At 35.4% G+C, this 21725-nt stretch overlaps 1 protein-coding gene across 2 annotated transcripts; it reads left to right on the top strand.

Annotated features, from left to right (window-relative positions):
- Positions 1 to 721: 721 nt before the first annotated feature.
- LOC587360 (P2X purinoceptor 4) lies at positions 722 to 21720 on the top strand. Of its 2 annotated transcripts, XR_004065261.1 has the most exons (13): positions 722 to 1087; positions 2253 to 2430; positions 3816 to 3887; positions 6223 to 6298; positions 7509 to 7614; positions 8610 to 8696; positions 10483 to 10624; positions 16091 to 16221; positions 17439 to 17595; positions 18544 to 18642; positions 19714 to 19762; positions 21270 to 21308; positions 21513 to 21720. XR_004065261.1 is itself a non-coding variant. In XM_030992069.1 (12 exons), exons 1-11 carry the CDS (start codon positions 900 to 902, stop codon positions 19741 to 19743), a joined length of 1266 nt encoding a protein of 421 aa, XP_030847929.1. In that variant the 5' UTR covers positions 723 to 899; the 3' UTR covers positions 19744 to 19762; positions 21270 to 21720. The 2 variants fall into 2 exon arrangements, 1 of the variants encoding a protein (XP_030847929.1); XM_030992069.1 differs by having other exon boundaries at positions 723 to 1087; positions 21270 to 21720.
- Positions 21721 to 21725: the final 5 nt, after the last annotated feature.

Raw genomic sequence — 21725 nt, 5'->3', positions numbered from 1 at the left:
TTGCCCCAATATTGGGGTGAGTTTGAAAGGTTTTCAAATTAGCTCAGCGACTGATCGTCATATTTGTTATCAAACATGATTTTACTTCCTTTATCTTCAGAGCGCAACTTTACTTCATTACATTTTAGGGATTTCATTAGAAAATAGAGAACTTGTAATAAAACACCCATGCAAAATATCATGGCACAGCTGTAATTTGTGAACATTGACCTTTGCAGGATTTACACAAATTCATAAAAGTGCCTAACTTCTTCATCATCTCATATAATGTTCAGTCACCCCATTAGAAGTAGAAAAATGTCTGACTACAGATTAGTGAAAGTTTGAGCAAAATCCGGATGAAAATAAGCCAGGTCACGATTTTTTCTTCATTCTTCTTCTTCTTTTTTTTTCTCGCCATCTTCTTCTTAATTCTTTGTCTTCTTCTTCTTCTTCTTTGTATTTGTATTTCTTTTCCTTAATTTCAAATAAGTTTATCCGGGAGTTTATCAATTGATATATTATATAGATCTCTAATTCATATGATATTAGCCCTACCATCTTTCGAAAATAGTAACCTATATAACGATTATGCACAAAAACGTTAATTTTAAAATCTCAGAAAAGTGGAGATCGACCTATGTCTTGAAATGAAGTTTCGAGCAAATTAGTCTCTTTCCTGGATATAGACTTTTGTTAGGCCTACCCATTTACGAAAACCTAGCCATGCATTCATCATCCTGATCACCTGACATTATTTATGGAAAGTCACGTGCTTATAAGTTGACGATAGCAGGCGTGTACCGTACGTACACGTCCGAACTGTGTGTGCGAATTTCGTCTACCTTTTACCAGTTTACTCCTGCAATGCATGAAGTCTTAACCATAGCATTATCTCATTCTTATCGTGCAGTTTTGCCATGACAGAGGTGATTGACATCCAACACGAATCAAGTTCGGGGACCATGTCCGGCGTTGGCACCATTATTTCGTCTGCTGTAGCCAGTTTTTTCGAGTATGACACGCCGAAGATTGTCCACATCAAGAGCAAGAAAGTGGGACTCATCAACCGTCTACTTCAACTTGTCATCATTGGCTACATAATAGGGTAGGTGTACACAAGTGCGAGGCCCCCCCCCCCCCCCCTCAAAAAAAATCACACCCAGACAAACAAAGAAGAAATGAAAGGAAAAAAGGAGAAGAAAACCTTTCCATTTTTTAATTTTGTTTGTTCTGGACCATTTCTTTAGATTAGACCATTTTATAAAGTATTTGTTTGTCTCATAATTTGTGGAATTGCTCTGTTAAAGGGGGCGAGCATGGCAAATACTGTTAACGCCATCTACAACATCTATGATAGTCAGCGCACGCTATGTTTCGCGTACATGTTGCACGGAAGTGAATACTGCGGTCGCGTCGTCCGTAGTCGTCGATTGGCCCCGAGTCAGGCCACGGGAAAGACACGTACTACTAGGCCTAGTCTTATCATGGTGCACCCCCTTTAACTGTTGCTGGTGTAGATCTAGTCTTGCTAGTACTAGTAGTATAGATGTTTATAATGTCTTGGTTCAATAGATCTAACCGCATCCGCATGACACTTGTGTAGCAGGCGGTTAGATTATTATGGATGTAGGCCTACACCTTTGCTGTATGCTTGGAGTTTGTAAAATATAAACCAAACAAATTTTGCATTTTAAAACAAATGATACATAGTTTTAATTATTGTACAAAAATATTACTTTCTGAACTGAAATCCTGAATAATAAGGAAGAAATCTCAAATCTTCAAAATAGTGCAAAGTTTATGAATGACTAAAAATTACAGTTCCAGCAATTAGCCGGTGGAAGTGAAGGTAGTTGTGGAACTATGTTGTTGTTGTTGTTTGGTATTATCGGCGTTTCATTCTTTTTTAGAATATTTACGCCTTTCACTTTTTTTTTTCTTTTTTTTTTTGTTGGTACTATTTGTAAATTCATACTCTTCTCTTTTTTTTTGATAATATAATCTCAGATCTACTGGTCCATGAAAACCCCTCATCATTATGTTATCACTGGGAGAACAAAATAGAAATTTAATAAACGACCCATAGCCCGCCACTGACGCATGGCTGGCTGCGGCGCTTGAATCTGATTTGTATTCTGTTGCTGTATAATGCTTACAAATATCAGAATTTCATTATCGATCTAAAAGATAAACTCAAACACTAAATGACTACATGCTACAAGTAAAATGCAGCATGAACCTATTTATTTAGCTTAATTTTGTTGTAACAGATGGGTGCTTGTGTACAAGAAGGGTTACCAGTCTACAGATGAAGTCATGAGTGCTGTAACAACCAAGATGAAAGGTGTGGCTTATACAAATATCACTGGTGAACCAAACCTCAATGTGAAGGATACAACGCCGTACAACAGGATTTGGGATGTATCGGACTACGTCATTCCACCACAGGTAGGTTAACTTTCATGGCATTAATTTTGTTATGAGTTAAAACCCAGCACTGCTGATCAAGCAAAGGCGACATTGTGCCATAATGCCAGCAAGTATCCACAAACATTTTTTAAATATAGGTGTGATCTTTAGAGAGGAGAATTTCATTAGGAAAGTTTTTTTAGATCTTCAGAAAATCCTATTAAGAGGTATTGTTGGGCAAATAAATATGATAATTGAGTTTTAAAAAATTATGGGAGTGGTATTATGAAATGGTCTTGAGAGTGCTATTATTTTTGGAGTGTGATAAGGGTCTATGTCTACTGTAAAGGAAGCATTTTTTAAAGTAATTCAACAGAGTAGTGCACAGAAAGCAAATACAGTAAAAACTACATTTAGGAAAAACGCCCACATTATAAAATGTGGGCGTTTGTTATAATTTAGGCCAGCCTTATTAATGTACAGGAGAATGTGTAATTATGTAGTACATAACAGCAAAAATAACATTGAAAAGATTAATTTGTGATATTTACATAGACAAACTAATGATGTAATGGTGTACATTGAGAATGTAAGATAGCAGGTGATAGGAAGAGATCATTAATTAGCACTAGCCATCATTCAGAAAAATTCCATTTGTAGGTCAATCTTACCCTATTTATATAAAGGAAATACGTAGGAGGAAATGGTGACGTTTGAACAAAATCATTCAAGGAAGTCCTATACAGTATTGAAAGTAAGTAATCACACAGTAGGAATTAATCTCAATTTGGTGAATCACAGTCATGTGACTGATGTAATACTACCCAATAGGGGCCTTTTTTCACAAGGCCGTACTTTCTCTCCCCTTCTCTTTTTCTCTTCTCTCTCTCTCTCTCTGTCTCTGTCTCTCTATCTCTCTCTCTATATGTATTTATTTATATACATACCAGTATGTATATATAAATTGATAATAATAATAATAATATGACAAATTTATATAGCGCTTGTGACAAAAGTTTCAAAGCGCTGTACATGTACACAAATCAAAATTACTTAAAACAAAAATCAATATTACTAATGGAATTAACATTACTCAAATTACCAAGAAAACAAAATATTACTTGATGATTCAATTTGGCAAATTCTGAATTTATATAATTCTCATTTCATATATAATCCTTCAGAATTACTTTTTCACTATGACCGGTTTCAAATTTATTTCGTCTGAAGAATTTCTGTTCAATTTTACTTCTATTTTATTTCATAGTTAAAAAGTGAACTCTCTGAGGGGTTTTATTTCAATTTTTTTAATCATTATCTGTATTTTTTACGTGATGGAAAATTATCCAAATCTAATTATTTGTTCTACATGCCTAGATCCTTACAAATGATTTGTTTTTGTCCTTTTCTTTCTGTGTGTGCAGCAAACCAATGCCTTCTTTGTGATGACCAATATGATAATCACACCAGGCCAGAGTAAATCAGAATGTCCAGAGGTATTTATTTCTTATATTGATCTTTATGCCTTAGCCACTTTGGTGCCAGATGCATGATTGTTTTCAGGATGTCTGTCGGTCAATTTCACTTTTTATGCCTCCGCCACCGAAGGTGGTGCCGGAGGCATCATGTTTTCGGGTTGTCCGTCCGTACGTCCGTACGTCCGTACGTCCGTACGTCCGTCCGTACGTCTGTACGTCCGTCCCGTTTGACCGTTATCACAATATCTCAAGAACCATTTAAGATTTAAACTTAAGACTCGGGAATAGTATTTATCACCATAGGAAGACGATCTGATTAGATTTTGGAGTACGTAGGTCAAAGGTCACAGGTCACAGAGGTCAACTTATGAAATTCCTTGTATTGAGTTTGTTAGCGCGATATCTCAAGAACCATTTGAGATTTAAACTTCAAACTTAAGGATAGTATGTATCACCATAGGAAGACGATCTGATTAGATTTTGGAGCACGTATGTCAAAGGTCAAGGGTCACAGAGGTCAACTTATGAAATTCCATACATTGAGATTGTTATCATGATATCTCAAGAACCACTGGAGATTTAAACTTCAAACTTAGTGATAGTGTGTATCACTATAGGAAAACAATCTGATTACATTTTGGAGCACGTAGGTCAAAGGTCAAGGGTCATAGAGGTCAACTTATGAAATTCCATACATTGAGATTGTTATCATGATATCTCAAGAACCACTGGAGATGTAAAAACTTCAAACTTAAGGATAGTATGTATCACCATAGGAAGACGATCTGATTAGATTTTGGAGCACGTAGGTCAAAGGTCAAGGGTCACAGAGGTCAACTTATGAAATTCCATACATTGAGATTGTTATCATAATATCTCAAGAACCACTGGAGATTTAAACTTCAAACTTAATGAAAGTGTGTATCACCATAGGAAAACAATCTGATTAGATTTTGGAGCACGTAGGTCAAAGGTCAAGGGTCACAGAGGTCAACTTATGAAATTCCATACATTGAGATTGTTATCATGATATCTCAAGAACCACTGGAGAATTTTCACTTCAAACTTCATGATAGTATGTATCACCATATCATAATATCTCAAGAACCACTGGAGATTTAAACTTCAAACTTAATGATAGTGTGTATCACCATAGGAAGACAATCTGATTAGATTTTGGAGCACGTAGGTCAAAGGTCAAGGGTCACAGAGGTCAACTTATGAAATTCCATACATTGAGATTGTTATCATGATATCTCAAGAACCACTGGAGATTTAAACTCCAAACTTGTTTAAATTGCTCTATGGCGGAGGCATCATTTTCGACTGCGCGCAGTCAAAATTCCATCTAGTTTGTTAATGTAATTAAACATAAGAACAACAAACTATTTTCTTTCAAACTTACCTTTAGTATACATGTCCTAAAGGCAAGTTTGAAAGAAAGTTGAAGTTTGAATAGTTTGTTGTTAAGAAGTTTGATTATTTAGATTCAAGATGAAGGAGTCAAAGGTTTTAGGGTGAGAAATGTTTTGGAAAGTAGATTGTATCTTGATTAACTTGTCAATGATTGTTGCACAGATTTTAACCAAACTTTGATCAAGTATGTATTTACACAAACTGAGGATACAATGGGTTTGGGATGTAAAAGGTCAAATAGGGTCACGATAGTGAAAACAAAAATCTTTATTGAGATATTTTAAGAGCATGTTTTGATGTGAGTGATCCCTTCGGGAGATAAAAGAAGCATAGATCCTGTAACCTCCTTTACCTCCCTACAACTTCGTCAAAGTGTACAAATCCATGTTTCACATTTGGGGTTATTATTCATTCAGATAGTTAAAGATCTATCTCATTACAAAATGCCGAAACAGATGTAGGCATGATTATGTTAGGCGCGTTGGTTCAGTGGAAGCTAGAGCAGTGGTCTCGTAAGCTGAATGTTCCATGTTCAAAACCAATTTGATGTGCTAGTGCCCTTTGGTAAGGCATCAATCCTCATTACCAAGTCCCTCGGATGGGACGTACAGTGGTCAGTCCTCTGATTGCTTACTTACAAGCATACAAATGCTTTCTAATAGCAGTCAGATAAAACAAACAAACAAACCAATCATGCAGGTATTTGGAATTATGTGACCTTGTAGTTTGCCTGTTTATAATAATAATAATAATAATATTTAATTTTATATAACGCTTAATACAAATGTCTCTAAGCGCTTTACAAATATACTATTACCCCGGTCATTGGATTCAGTGCTTGCCCGCACACAATGCGTGCACAATCTCCACTCCCTGGGGAGCATTCCAGCCAGGCGTTATATAACACAAGCTTTTGCTTTACTCCTTGCTGTTATAGGATCCTAAGATTCCCAATGCAGAGTGTTCAGGGCCTGAGGATTGTCAGGCAGACATGCCAATCATCAATGGAAATGGTAAAGTATAATTAAAGGGATAGTTGAGTTCTGTTTTCAGACCGCAAATGCCTTCAAAGTGCATATGGTTATTGCTCTATGACATTTTTAGTGCCCTTTTAGAACCTAAAATTGCTATGAAGGTAAGTCTAGACCCCAAATTGTGTGAAGTTTAGCCAATACATGCATACCAATTCAGCTCCACTTTTAAAAAAACATGGTGACTGATAATTAAGTATTTAATTAAAAATAACAATACATGGGCAGGCTGGTTGTGCATAATATAAGCAACACAAAAATGCCAACAAAAAACCAACATCAGCATTGGCTGAAATTCGACGTAAAATGCGTTATTTTGTTTTTTTTAATGTTTTTTTCAAATTTGTCAAAATATCTAATATTTGTGGTGGTACTCAATATTAGAAATCATTATATTTCAGCTGTCTCTGAACCGATTTTGATCAAACAAAGATGAATTTGTCATTTAAATATTATGTTCTTTCAAATTTGACACTCAGTTTTTCATTATCTCACAAACAAATTATTTTGTGTAGCGCCCTCTGCAACAGAACTCAACTATCCCTTTAAGTTTTATGCCTCTGGCCAACAAAGGTTGTGCCAGAGGGAGGCATCATAACATGTAGATTGGGTTGTCTGTACGTCCGACCGTCTTGCTTGCGTGTTTATAGCGTGATATCTCAAGAACTATGTGAGGTATGAACTTCAAACTTGGTGACAGTGTGTACCACCATCGTGAGACAAACTGATTTGATTTCGGGTTTAAAAAAGGTCTAATGTCAAAGGTCAGCAAGCAATGTACATTTTAATGTACATGGAATTTAAGTTGTTTTGCCCTTGTTATGACCAAATCAATTATGTATTTTAGCTGAGGTATGAACTTCAAACTTGGTGACAGTGTGTATCACCATAGAAAGGTGATCTGATAAGATTTTTCAAGATTGGCATAATATAGTATAGTAAATTAGTTTTGATATATATATATATGTATGCTACAATTTATACAAGAACAATAAAACATTTAAAAATATTTTAACATTAAAAATACACAAAATTTTGCATAATTATGTTTGTGAACATGTATATACCAGTGTTGCAAAACAGATTTTCCCAAATTTCTTTGAAACAGTGGCAAATTGGTTTTATCATACAGGTTTTGTATCTATTTCTATCTTACAGGTATAAATGATTGATATCTGTTCATATCTTACAGGTATAATGACTGGTAGATGTGTGAACTATACCTATCCAGATGGAAATGTAACGCTGACATGTGAGATCAGGGCTTGGTGCCCAGTTGAGTTTGATGAAATACCTGTGTAAGTTTATCTTGGCTATTTCTCTGCCTTTTAATGCTGCATTTTCACGTAACAATATTATACTTGCGATTAAATATTGTTAGGGATCCCGCTAGGGTCTAGGATCCCTCACAGAAGCGACCAGAACATCACAAAATATGAAGATCTGGCTTGAGATCATGAAGCAGAAGCCATCACACATCTCCCTCCCAGATGGTGTGGAAGGTCAAGGTCAAGGTCAAATGTTGTTTTTTCTTGCTATGATGAATTGTATTGCATTAAATTGATGTATACAATTAATATTCTGTTCATAAATACATATGATAGGTTACATAAATATTACTGTATACATGTCGCCGGACTGTCGATCACAAGGTCAGCGGTTCGATTCCCGCCGCGGCACTAATGTCCTTTGGCAAGACATTGATCTATACATTTGCCACACTCAACCCAGTTGATGTAAACGGGTACCTTGTAGGAATTAATTCCTTTAGATGCTGGAGCGCTGTAATGGTAGCTAGGCTAAAGCCGGGGTAATAATAAATGCGCCTCGGAATAGAATTTCCAGATAGACGGCACTATAGAAATACCTATTATTATTATTATTACATATACTGTATACACCAAATAACATAATAACAGGTGCTGTGGTCCAGTGGATAAGTCTCAAGACTGTGAACCACTTGGTACAAGTCTCGAATCCCTGTTGCGATGTCCTTAGCAAGACATTAATCTAAATTTGCCAGACTCCACCCAGGTGAGGTAAATTGGTACCTGGCAGTTACCAAACAAAAATTAAAAATACCTGCGATGTCCTAAAATAGAGCAGTTTGGAGTTGGAGTAGAGTCGGTTTGGCATTGTGACTGAGGTATCAGTAATGACTTAAGCAAAGCATGAAGATCATCAAAGCTCCTCATATATTTTAGTATATGATGTACATGTAGCTTATTATAAAAACAAATAATTGATTATTTATTAATTTATCTATTTTTTCCATTCATCATTCTTTTCTTAGAACCAACAAATCCATTTTGAGTGATGCTGCAAGATTCACTGTTTTAATCAAGAATAGTATCCAGTTTCCTAAGTTCAATGTCTCAAAGTAAGTGCTATCAGGTTTATTTATCTCTGCTGTAACTTAATTGTAGCATAATAATTGTACAACTCATCTTCTTTATATGATGTACATGTAGAACAGGCCTTCTCAACTAGTTTATTAATAGTGCCAAAACCAAAATTGATTGAGGTTGAAGTGCCAACCTGTATGTTTGGTGACTGTGTTGCGAGGGAGCGTAACGACTGAGCTGATATCGGGTGGGGTCCAGGGGGCGAAGACCCCGGAAGCTAGTGGATTTTAGGGTTTTTTAAGTCCCAGATGTGGCATTTTTAACACCTTTTTGTTCCATAAAACATCAATCATAATTTCATATTGATGTGAAATAATTAGTACAATTCCTGGCTAAAATCTACACTGGAAGTTAATTTATATGTAGTTATTTTGGTGCAATAGACATGGAAATGTCAAAATCAAGTGAAAATCTAACAAACAAAATGGTTTGCTTACATTTTGGGCTTAACTTAGACGGCGACTTTTTGATTTTGCTGAATTGTTTAATTTTAAATTATGATTTTTTTTTTTTTCTTTCATTAATTTTTTTTTTTTTTTTTTTTTTAATTAATTTTTTGGAACAGCCGTGCGCCACTCCGACTGACCGCAAGCGCCACCAGTTGAGAAGGCCTGATGTAGAAAATAATGATTATGTTTTGTATGGTTAATGAAGTGCAATATTATGTGGGCATGCTCTATGTGGACATATAGATTAAAGAACACCCCCTCCTAAATGAAACAACCTACAATAAAAATACTTGTTACTCATGATCTTATATATTTAAGATATGTTAGTGCTATTTCAGTGATTCTCTTAAAGTGACTCGGTAACATTGTTGAAGGTTGATGAAAAAACTGTAGTTTTTGTATGAAATGTTACGAAATGTTATGAAATATATTCCTTCTACCGTACTAACCCTCTGACATGCAAAAAATCCTGAACAAATCTAAAACCACAACTCTTAAACGTCTAGGAATGGTATAAAGAGTCGATTCATTGCCCTAAAATTACGTCAACTGTCAATTCTAAAGAGTTAATTCATTGACCTAAAATTACGTCAACTGTCATCGACAGAAACATTCAAATTACAACTAAAAACCTATTTGTTTCTTTCGTTGTAATTATTGCAATATTTTAATTTACTATGTCTAGGAGAATTCCGAATTGTTTTTCGGTTTATTGTTTTTTCTTTCTTATGCCTGTTACATGTACTCTTTTCTAAGCGCCATGAGCACCGAAAGGTGGACCTGTGCGCTATACAAGTAGCCACTATTATTATTATTATTATTATTATTGCCTTGTGACAATTTACAATTTAATTACATTTGTAAATTGTCACAAGGCAATAATAATAAAGTTGGGAGAACTATGGAATCGATCAGATCAATTTTTCCCAATTTTTATCATTGATAATGGTCTGTTTTCACTCAAACTTTCAGATTAACTTTAATTGTACATCTAGCATTGAATTCACTACCTTAGCACCATTCTCTCATCTAAACAATGTTACCAAGTCCCTTTAAAACAAAAACTTGTAATTAATGATGAATCACTTTGACTAAAATTGTGATTAATCAATTTATAGATAAACATCACCTTGCTTACTCTCAGGGTACGAATTTTTCACAATCATTCCATGAAGAGATATACATGTAGCATAGCGTATTGTTTCCAAAAAAATGACCTGTAAATTACTCTCAAAAGAATGTTAATGTAGCTTTACTGCCTCTAATTTATTTTCCTGTATTTTCCCCCCTTTCCCATTCTCCTTTGGAACAGACGTAATATTTTGGAAGACAGTAATAGCACGTACTTGAAGCAATGTCATTACAGCAGTCGCACAGACCAGTTTTGCCCTGTATTTCCACTAGACACCATAGCCAAAGAGATTGGAGAAGACTTCAATAGCCTTGCTTATCTGGTAACTATTTCCTTGCTATATATTCTATAATCGCATTCAGAAAACAAACCAATGTAACTGTATGTTGTGATTTTGATGGAACTGCTTGTGTCCCCCTTTGTCCCCTTCTGATAAGTGCTCATTTTTATTTGGAATATTGCTGATTTTTTTCTTCTGATATATGCCTTTTCTCCTTTCTGACAAGTATCCATTTCCCTATCTAATAAATACCCCCATTCGAATCCGATAGGTGCCCCTTCTTCTTACTAATAAATGCACTTTCGCCCACGTTCCTTCTCATCTCTGATTAATTGCCCTTTTTCTTTAAAAAATTCTTGTTGTCTGTCAATCCTGCTTTTCGTTACCATGATAACTTGAGTACCATTGAACAAATTCTAATAAAATTTTGATCAAGTTATTAGCATGCAAAGACGAACTGATTAGATATTGGGTGTAAGATGTTAAAAGGTCAAAAGGTCACAAGGTCATAAAAGTATTGAAAACTACCAAAATATATCTTGTTATCGCAATAACTGAAGTAATTTAAACCAAACTTGGATGAAGTACATGTATGTATGATCATGCAAAGGTAAACTAATATTAGATTTAGAGTCTAAGATGTCAAAAGTAAAATATTACAGGTTCTTAAACTGTTAAGAAATACCATAATACACATTTAGCTCATTACCATAATAACTTGAAATGCAACAAAGCAATTTAGTCCAATCTTGGGTGAGGGATGAATGAGCATGCCAAGGATGGCTGATTTAATTTAAGGTGTAAGAGGTCAAAGGCTGAAGGTCACAGAGTCATAAAAGTGTTCAAAAATACCAGAATATCTTGTTACTGGCCATCTCGTGATTCAAAACAGCATTGAATCGATTCAAACCAAAGTTAGATGAGGTATATATCAGTGTGCAAGGATGAACTGGGTGTAAGAGGTCAAAGGTCACAGGGTCATCATATGTTTAAAACTACCACAAAATATCTTATTACTGTGATAATTTAACTAATATTGAACATTATAAGACGGGTTTTAGAGGGTAAGCAATCCGATTGGTCAATTGACATCACATGGGCATATATTAGTTCTTCCCATCGTGCAAAAAAGCTCCCGTCAAAAATTGATAAGACACGCTCGATACCTGCCGATATCGCTTTCGCCTAATTCAGCGAAATTTAATTTGTGCATAATTTTCAATATCTAGATCTAGACCTAGATCTAGTTAGATCTAACTTAAATCTAGATCTAATATCTATCTTTACTCTAGATCTAGACTATATTAGTATATTTGTAAAGCGCTTTGTATTATTAAGCGCTATATAAAAATTAAATATTATTATTATTATTATTATTATTATTATTATTGTAAGAAAGAAAGTCGACCCGTCTTATAAAACAAATAATGCACTGTTTTGCTCGTGTTTAGTCAGTGCTATATCAATAAGGCACTTGCCCTGCGGGCGCATGCGTTATCACCTATTTGCACTGACTAAACTTTGTGCACTGGCCTTGCGCTAACACACTCGCAACAGTGCATTATTTGTATAATGTCAACCAAACTGGGCTCAAGTGTATATTAGCATTTTATGAAATAAAAAGAGTTTGGGTTTGTGAGGTCAGATGTTAAAGGTCACAGGATCATTGATCAATGGACATACAGAAGGCCGGTGGAGGCTTGTCAGAGATGTAGTCGCATTGATCTTGTCTTTTACTAAATTAGCTCTTTAGCTATTCTCACTTTTACTTACAATTTGCCAAATTATGAAATCAAGCAGCTAGCATCAAGTAATGGTATGTTGACATGGATATTTTATCCTGAAGAGGTCTTATTCATGCTTTTGTGTGAGATTTTGCTTATAAAATCCCATCAAGTTTGGCAACTCTCCTTAAATAAGATCTGGTCGGTCTCAGCTGAAGTGGAAGCATGAGGCATCACATACAGAGATATTTATATTACAGTGAAACCTCTATATGAAGACCACTCAAGGATGACAAGAAAAGCGGCCTTGATAGGCCGGGGGTGTTTATGTACAGATTCCTTTAGTACAGGTTTCTATCAGAAATGATTGTCAAGGGAAACAACAAAATATGCTCTTGATAGACAGATGGTCTTTGTTTACAGGTTGTTGCTATATAGCAGGTTTCACTGTAAACTGTTGAAAGACAATCAGTAATTTATAATGCAGTACCTAGAAGGAAGTAGGTATATGAACGTATAATTGTATATTTTTTGGTTTTTGGTTTTTACCATTTTGTTGATGCCCTTTTTTGTGCCCCCCCCCCCCTCCACTATGAAAATCGTCCCTTGGCCCCTGTTCTGAAAGTTTGTTCTACAAAACTCTCATTAACTAGTCTGTTGCTATTATCGTTCCTTTCCTTATGATTTTAGGAACTTATGGTTTTTAGGACAGTCAAGATTACTGTCCATGCAGACATCAGACAATGTACATCATATCAAGACAATGCATACAGTAATTTACTATGTTTTCCACTTCAAGATAATGCATACAGTAATTTACTATGTTTACCACATCAAGATAATGCATACAGTAATTTACTATGTTTTCCACTTCAAGATAATGCATACAGTAATTTACTATGTTTTCCACTTCAAGATAATGCATACAGTAATTTACTATGTTTTCCACATCAAGACAATGCATACAGTAATTTACTATGTTTTCCACTTCAAGATAATGCATACAGTAATTTACTATGTTTTCAACATCAAGACAATGCATACAGTAATTTACTATGTTTAATACATCAAGATAATGCATACAGTAATTTACTATGTTTACACCACATTTTGCTATAGTTTGAAGTTGGAAGTTTATTTGTTCCACATTTACATTAAAAAAAAACAATTTTTGTCATACAAGTGTATAAATTAAAGCGTAGATACACACACACACACACCAAAAAAAAATTTTCAAATCAAGTATAATGTACAGAAAATAGGTACGAAGTTCCGAAAATATACAGATATGACAGGCAAGGTAAAACAACGTAAAGTGTGGGGATCGAGCCTAAATAAAAAGCATAGCTTGTATAATCCAATGAATTCTAGTAAAAGCATTCAGCCCTGCTGCAAGGTATAAAGTAGGTAGACTTACCCGCTGTACTGATCAGAAAAGTAAGAAGAATAAACATGATCATATCCAATTAATCTTTAGCTCAGTCTGTTTAACATCATCAATAGCACTCTGGTATAATAAATATCCTCTATGATAGATCGGTGAAAGATATGCATGCATTTATCAATAATACAGAGAAATGTTATAGAACCTCAATAAGAAAACTAATGACACAGAACTAGGATTGTTTGGGCTTGTACAAATCAATATCATTAATATCTCTCTACTACACGTACCTCTTTATGACCTTGATAAGTGTAAAAAAGTATGGTGTGACCATCCATTATGACATCTTTTCTAAGAACATCTGTGCACCTCCTGTATTGCAGCTGTCATTTTTAAATGCAGTATTTTGTTGAGAGTGCATGGGATTATTCTCCACTAAACGGCCCCAAACTAGATATGTCTTCATCAGCTCGTGATTGCCAAATAGCCCGCTATTTCTGATTGGGAAATAAGCCCAGAGTTACAAATCGCGTCTTCATCAGCTCGAGACTCGAGCTTGAGAGTTTTTGCTCAGTGTTTGCGCATAGTGTGAGTCTGCTGGCCGGTGAGGAAGCGCCAGACAAATAGCAGGATATTTTGCAAACTAGCCCAAGATATCTTGGGATGATTATCTCGACAAGATATCCCGCTAATTGCTACTGCAGGATGATGAAAACACAAATTAGCTGGATAATGTGAGATTGGTATACCGGTAGTTAAAATAGCGGGTTATTTGGAAATCTCGAGCTGATGAAGAAAGGCCTACTGTTACTTTTGGTACTGCCCAAATCAGCCCTCTAAAGGTGCCTTGCTGTAGCTAAACAGAGATATGAAACAAAATATGAGATGATTTTAAGCTATTTAAATTGAATGATTGAATGTCATTCATATTACAATAATAATAATACTCAGTTTTTATATAGCGCTTATTACAATCACTAAGCGCTTCCAAACTTGGAGATTATAACCCCCAGCTTAAGTTGTGCTGCCATTACGGTGCTCTTGCATTTTGAAGAATTAATTCCTGCCAGGTACCTATTTACATCATATTAAAACTCATATGGCAATGATGTATTATAATCAGTCAAATTGTGGTTTTAAATTAAATACAATTATTTTCCTTTAGAGGTTTGTTCAGATATGGCGTGCTAAACCCCCATTTTGTTTTTAATCATGGAAAATGAATGTCAACTGCATACAGCAAAGGACTTGCTCATTTCACTGTGTTCTGTGTTATAACATTCAGAAATTTGAAACGCATTACACTTTCTATCAAAGAAAATGTGGTGTTTGCCACGTCCTATCAATACAAGCCTTAATATGTTTCTCTACTTTGTTTCAGTATTTTCAAAAACAATGTGAGCCTACTTTTTAAAGAATTTGTGGAATATTCATGATATCTTTTCAATGCTGTTAGTGCAATTTACACTCTGTTCAAAAATTATTATATTTTCTTTAAAAAAATTACAAGGATGCCATGATAGAACTTTTTAAAGTATTTTCTTTCTTAAAGGTACTACATGTATGTCCCATTTGCAGGCCAAAAAAATGAAAAGGTTAAATTCCAACGGCATTTGAAAGACCATACTAATTTAGAATTTCCCTCCAAAAAAGGGGGCTTCAAAATGTCTTTAAGTGGGAAAATAACGACTATTAGTTGTCAAATCGACTTAGGAGCTAAAGAGCCAGTAAGTAATAGTCTGATTTTTCAGACCATTGTTCCGAATGGTCGTACGTTTTATGCTGCGCAAAGATTCAATCAGTTTAATTTTGGCCATTACAAGAAGTGGGTTATTGATGTAGACAAATGCTCATGTGCCCTTTACAGCTCATTTTATGTATGTTATTACCCAAGATAAAAAAAAGCCAGTCAGTCACTCAATAGTGTCTGACAGTGAATTCTAGCAAGTAAACAGGTTTCCTTGCATAATTTAAATATTAGGATGCTGCTCAAGTTTAAATTTCACAGATCGGACATACATAACATATTCATAATTCCTGCAAAGTTCTACAGAATTTGATATTGGCTGCAAAAGGGACATAGTATCTTTAACATTGATTAATTGCTTTTATGAAATGATCAGTGAAAAAATACATAGGGCTCAGGGCGAATTTGCCCCAAAAGAGCCCCCGAAAATTTGCATAGAGTTCAATGCAAAACAAATTTTAGAGTGTTATTTTTATGCAGGCAAGCTTGAAAAGTAGCCCCCGAAAAATAAATATTAATTTTTTTCCCTGGAAATGATACCAGTTATAAAAACATACCTTTACCTTATGTAAAACCACTAATATTGTTGGGAAAAAAGTGCTATCCTGTATAAATATCTGATGTTTCATTTTGTTTGACTTCATATTTAACAGGGAGCAGTGGTTGGTATAGTAATCCACTGGGATTGTAACCTAGACAAGAGCTTGGATAACTGTCGACCTTCGTACACATTCAGGAGACTGGATAACAGGAATGCCCTTATTGCACCAGGATATAACTTCAGGTAAGAAGCTTTACACACGATCGAGCAATGAAATCTTTCTTTTTCGCACTAATGTCCTTTGGCAAGACATTGATCTACATTTGCCACACTTAACCCAGGTGATGTAAATGGGTACCTGGCAGGAATTAATTCCTTGAAATGCTAGAGCGCTGTAATGGCCGCTTTGCTAAAGCCAGGGTAATAATCGGGGCAGCGCCAGGAGCGTCACGGTGTGACGGACATGTGCGATATATAAGAAGCCACCATTATTATTATTATTATTATTAGACAGAAATCACTGAGGTAGAACTCAAGAACAAGCTGTGAATTACAGTAGATATGACTTTTCTTGAGAAAGGAGCAGTCTTCTGCTTCTGCTTGCTACATATGGTATCATTCGAGAGAAGAATTTTTTAATGAAATAATGGGTTTCCTTCTGAAAAAAATATTGGGGGCTGCTGATAAACTTTGCTTCTAGGGGTTTCCAAACATCAATTCAAATTTGACAAAGAGTCATAGATTTATAAATTTTGAGGGGGTCACTATTGATCTAGGGAATCACAGGTGATGACGGTCTATAGCATAATTGTATCCCCAAATTATCGATTTTCAAAGAAAACAATTTTGGGAGGGAATTTTTAGATATGTTGGGTAATGTTCCATGGAAGGAAAATATGTTCTATTTTAGACCCCAACAAATAAACCCTATGTTTTGTTTGTTTGTTTGTTAGTGATTTGTTCTAATTTTTCTGAAACTTTTACTGATATGCTTGCCTGATAATTTCTCCTTCCACTGAAACTCTACTGAATCTCTACTGAAGGGTTGATTCCCCTTAAAGTTGCTCATGCGTGGGTATATAGAGGGCAGCACACTGAGCCAATGGGTATTACACTCCCGTTGCGTTCTAGTGTCCCTTTATGCGTACGACCATACGGGAGCGTAATACCGTTGGCTCAGTGTTCGCCAAGTTGCCTACTTCACAAACGATTATACTCCCACGCATGTACATCTTTAAAGCTTATCTGCCGTAGTTTACAGGAGGGATTAGACTGCCCTGTAAGGTCACTGGACAGAATGGTTATCTCATCAACTCGGCTCTCAGTTAACATAAGAAAAAGAGGATCATGGGGGACCAATGGTCACCAATTAGGCATTGTTTGTTATATAGAGGGCGCAAGTAGTGCAGTGGGCCTTTAATGTCAACTTCAACCTATACTACATGTGTATTTTATTTCAGGTACTCTATAAACTATAAAGAGAACGACACAGATTACAGGACCCAGACAAAGGCATATGGAATACTCTTCCAAGTAATAGTCTCGGGGGAAGCAGGAAAATTTGACGTGGTTCCTCTCATTCTCAATATTGCATCGGGGTTGGCACTGCTCTCATTGGTGAGTTAAAAGATTTTCAAATCAAAAGTGAGATTTTATTTTTTTAAATGAGGTGCTGGTTAGCTCCCAGGAGACATCTAGATTGATACCTCTTTTTGATAAACATATTTGAGGTTTATGTAGGGGGAGGATATGTTGGTTTATTTGCCACTCATGCGATGGCAAGAATCTCAACTAATTTGGGCTATTTTATTGTGCATCTAATTTTTCATCAAATGGATTAAGTTGAGTAGTGACATAAGGCATGCTCATGTAAATTCAGGTGGTGCACATAGTGCGTGAATGAATCCTATGACCAGGGTAATAATATCTGTAAAACGCTTAGAGACGGTATTTTATATTAAGCGCTATATAAGTCCAGATTTTAAAATGAAACCCTAAAATAAGACCTGCCATCACCATTGGTATTGCACTCGACAGTGAGTTATCAAAGAAGTATTGTTTTATTGAACTTAATTGCAAGTATACTTCAAGGTGAGAATAGGTAATAATGCACTTTTTAGTGCCTTTGTAATTGGAAAGCATTATTCAGAAACACAGTTATAATCAGAATAACACTTTCAAAATTGTACAATGTCAGATTATATACGTGTTATATGATATGTGTAGAGGTGTTGTGGTCTAGTGGATAAGTCGTTGGACTGTGGATCACAAGGTCCGCGGTTCAAGTCCAGCCACGGCACTAATGTCCTTTGGCAAGATATTAATCTACATTTGCCACTCTCCACCCAGGTGTTAAATGGGTACAGGTAGGAAGGAATTCCTTGAAAGCTGTGAGCGCCGAAATCAGTTGCCTAGCAGAGCCGGGATAATAGCTAGAGCGCCTTGAGCACCATGCATGGTGGATATGTGCGCTATATACATGTAAATATCCAATATCAACATTATACAACATACTGACATATTATTGTTAATTTTTCTGTCACGATCTCTCCTTTCTATACGCAGGCTAGTATAATGGCAGATATCTGTGTGTTATATCTACTCAAGAAGCGTTTCCTTTATAGACAAAAGAAATTCCAGCTAGTTGATGACATTCCATATGAGGTAATTATATATAGTCACTTTCACTTTCTGTGTGCCTGTATGGAAATGTTTGGAAAGTAATTGTGAAGGAGTATGGACTGCTCTTCACAAACATGATGTGAAATAATTAATCTAGAAAAATGTTGTGTAATTACCGGTACAGCCATATTTTTAAGTGTGTTTGCCAGATACAAATAGAAAGCATTACTTTCACTTCCTGTGTGCTAGTAATGAACATTTGGAAACTACGAAACAAAGCAATGCAAAGTGCTAAGGATTATGGACTGCTCATGAAGAAAAAGTGATGTGAATATATTAATTTAGAAAAATGTTGTGTAATTACAACCAATTTTTTTAAAAATTTTTTTGCAAAGTGCTAAGGATTATGGACTGCTCATGAAGAAAAAGTGATGTGAATATATTAATTTAGAAAAATGTTGTGTAATTACAACCAATTTTTTTAAAAGTGTGTTAGCCAGACTGAGATAGAAAGCAATAGAAGGAAAGTTTTCTGTTAATCCATAAAGAGAGAATCAGTGGCTTGTACCATTTCAAAACAATTTTTCTCAAGTGTTTTGAAATTAGCACAATGCCTAAACTCATCATCACATGGCATGTATTGCAATCAATTTGCCTTTTGTTTGTAATTCACTGCATGAAGCAGATCAATGAAGCAATGTAATGTATGTGCACCCCATAGCCTTGTAGGTCACTCCAGATTGTGTTAATATGTGTGTGAGTGTTTTCTTGGGGGGGGGCTGGATTAAATCAGCAAAATTAGAAAAATGGTTTGATAAAGGTTGAAGAAAAAAAGACCTGTAATAAGTTCATGTTTCTAATCCAAGATCACCATATCTATTCATCTTTGTGCCTGTTAAATTGGCATGTGGGTCACTTTATAAATTGCTATGCAATTAGACAATTTCCCCACTTTTTTAATATTTTTTAAACACTAAAATGCAGTGGATTGCTCTAATTTTGTAATGTAATATTACATATGGCAAAAATTATCTTCAAAGGCATTATTTGTAAATTATTACAACATTGACCTTTTCTATGTTGACATTTTCTTCTCTTTCAATGATATTTTAGGATGCAGATGATGGGGACAGGAGCGAATGAAACTGTGGATGTTTAATAGGTAAACAATGATTATACATTTTAGATCACGTCTTGTATGAGTACCTGAACGGTATTTGCTCTGTGCCGGGGTTAGATCTAGATGATGTTGTTTCTATTAAACTCTCTTCCCTACCCAGCAACTTCACAGTCCGTCAGCAATTTTATAGAAAGTGACGTACATTTTTTTTAAACAGGAGTCTTTAAAATATTTTGGCATACACTGAAGCTACTGAAGCAAAAATTTGATATATACCAGCGCCCCAAACGGCAGTCTATAAATCCTACCAGTTGGATTTATTCTTATTTCATCTATATCTCATGTTGCTACTTGTTAACTTTTGCTTTAAAGATCAACACTGTCCTACTTGTAGCTACTTGCTCCCTCTATATAGAAACTATGCCTAATCGGTGACCATTAGTCCCCCATGATCCTCTTTTTCTTACCGGTATGTTAATTGAGAGCTGAGTTGATGAGATAACCACCTGTCCAGTGACCTTGCAGGGTGGTCTAATCCCTCCTATAAACTAGTACAGATAAGCTTTAAAGATGAACACTTTACGAACATATTTTCTTTGCAAAACCTGATCATTGTTCATTGTGAGCCTATCCTGAGAGTAATAGCAGAGGAGATCTTATAAGTCACCAACAGACACATCCAAGGCACACAGTGGATTATGACTCAGTAAACTTAAAGGGATCCGGTAACTTTGTCTCAGATTCTGAAACAAAATTTTGGATTTAGCTCATGCTGCAATGATAATTATAAACCTTAAGGTCAGTCAGGAACCCCATGACTTTTCCAAGCCGATCACCTGTCTGATTATCAAGATATTTATGATTGGAATTACAAATTTTGAAAACCGTTTGCCAATCGGTTTTCATAACACTACAGTCTATTGGGGAAAACGTTACTTTTTTGAGGCACTTCTTGATCATTTTAAAGCGCCTTTTTTTTTTAGGGCGTCAATATCACACCATATCACAGAAACTGATAACACGTAGGTCCGTGTATCTCAGGTTTTAACATTGTTAAAGGATCCCTTTAAAGGTTCCATCTCAAGAGAAGCCACTGAAGACGATTTATAATTTGATGGAGGCATAATGAAGATGCTGTATTAAACAGTAGCATATCAGTTTCATCCATTGGCAATAGACCATTTTGGAATGTAATCAAACTTCATGCATGACAAATCTTTGTTAAGTGCCTCGTAATTACAATTTATTTCATTCACTTGTTATGCATAATAGAAAATAATAATGATAGTCAGAATGCAAATTGCTTACAATAGTTCATAGGTAGGACAAACATTATGGCATGCCCTACCTAACAACACGCATTTCACATTCTGACTATTGAAATACAAATATTAGTAATAGGTGAATAAAATAACCTATAATGAGGCACTTACCGGTAACAAATATTTGTGCTTTAATTGGATTTGATTACATTACAAAAATGGTGTATTCTTGTTGCTACTGGTATGCTATGTCATTCATTAATACTTGCTTTTATTTTCCTTTTCAGATCTTGTGATGAGCAGCAGATATGGTTCAAAAGATAGCAGCTGATCACCTCATCCCACCCTGCCTTTCTCTTCTCACCATGCAGACAAGTGAAAAGAGAAAGGTATGGAATAGCCCGGCCTTGTCAGTGCCTTGGGCCTTCTTTGATTCCTTTCTCCGGCCTAGCTACATTCATCACATTCATTTGTGGTGAATTGGTTAAACGAAATAATGGAGATTATAAAATAATTTGTGATAATTTGCTGCTGATCGTCTCATCTCACCCTGTCTTTCTTCTCTCACTATGCAGACACGTGAGAAGAGGAAGGTATGGAATAGCCCTTTAAGCCTTATCAGTGCTTGCATGAGGCCTTCTTTAATTCCTTTCTCCCAGCAATATTCATCACATTTGTTTGTGGTGAATCAGTAAATGAAACAATGGAGATTATAAAATAATTTATGATTTTTTTTTTATAGG

This window comes from Strongylocentrotus purpuratus, unplaced genomic scaffold (genome assembly GCF_000002235.5).
Source record: "Strongylocentrotus purpuratus isolate Spur 01 unplaced genomic scaffold, Spur_5.0 spur5_scaffold_2, whole genome shotgun sequence".
NCBI lineage: Eukaryota > Metazoa > Echinodermata > Echinoidea > Camarodonta > Strongylocentrotidae > Strongylocentrotus > Strongylocentrotus purpuratus.
Note: the sequence above shows the minus strand (reverse complement) of the source record. Positions and strands in the feature narration are given on the sequence as shown.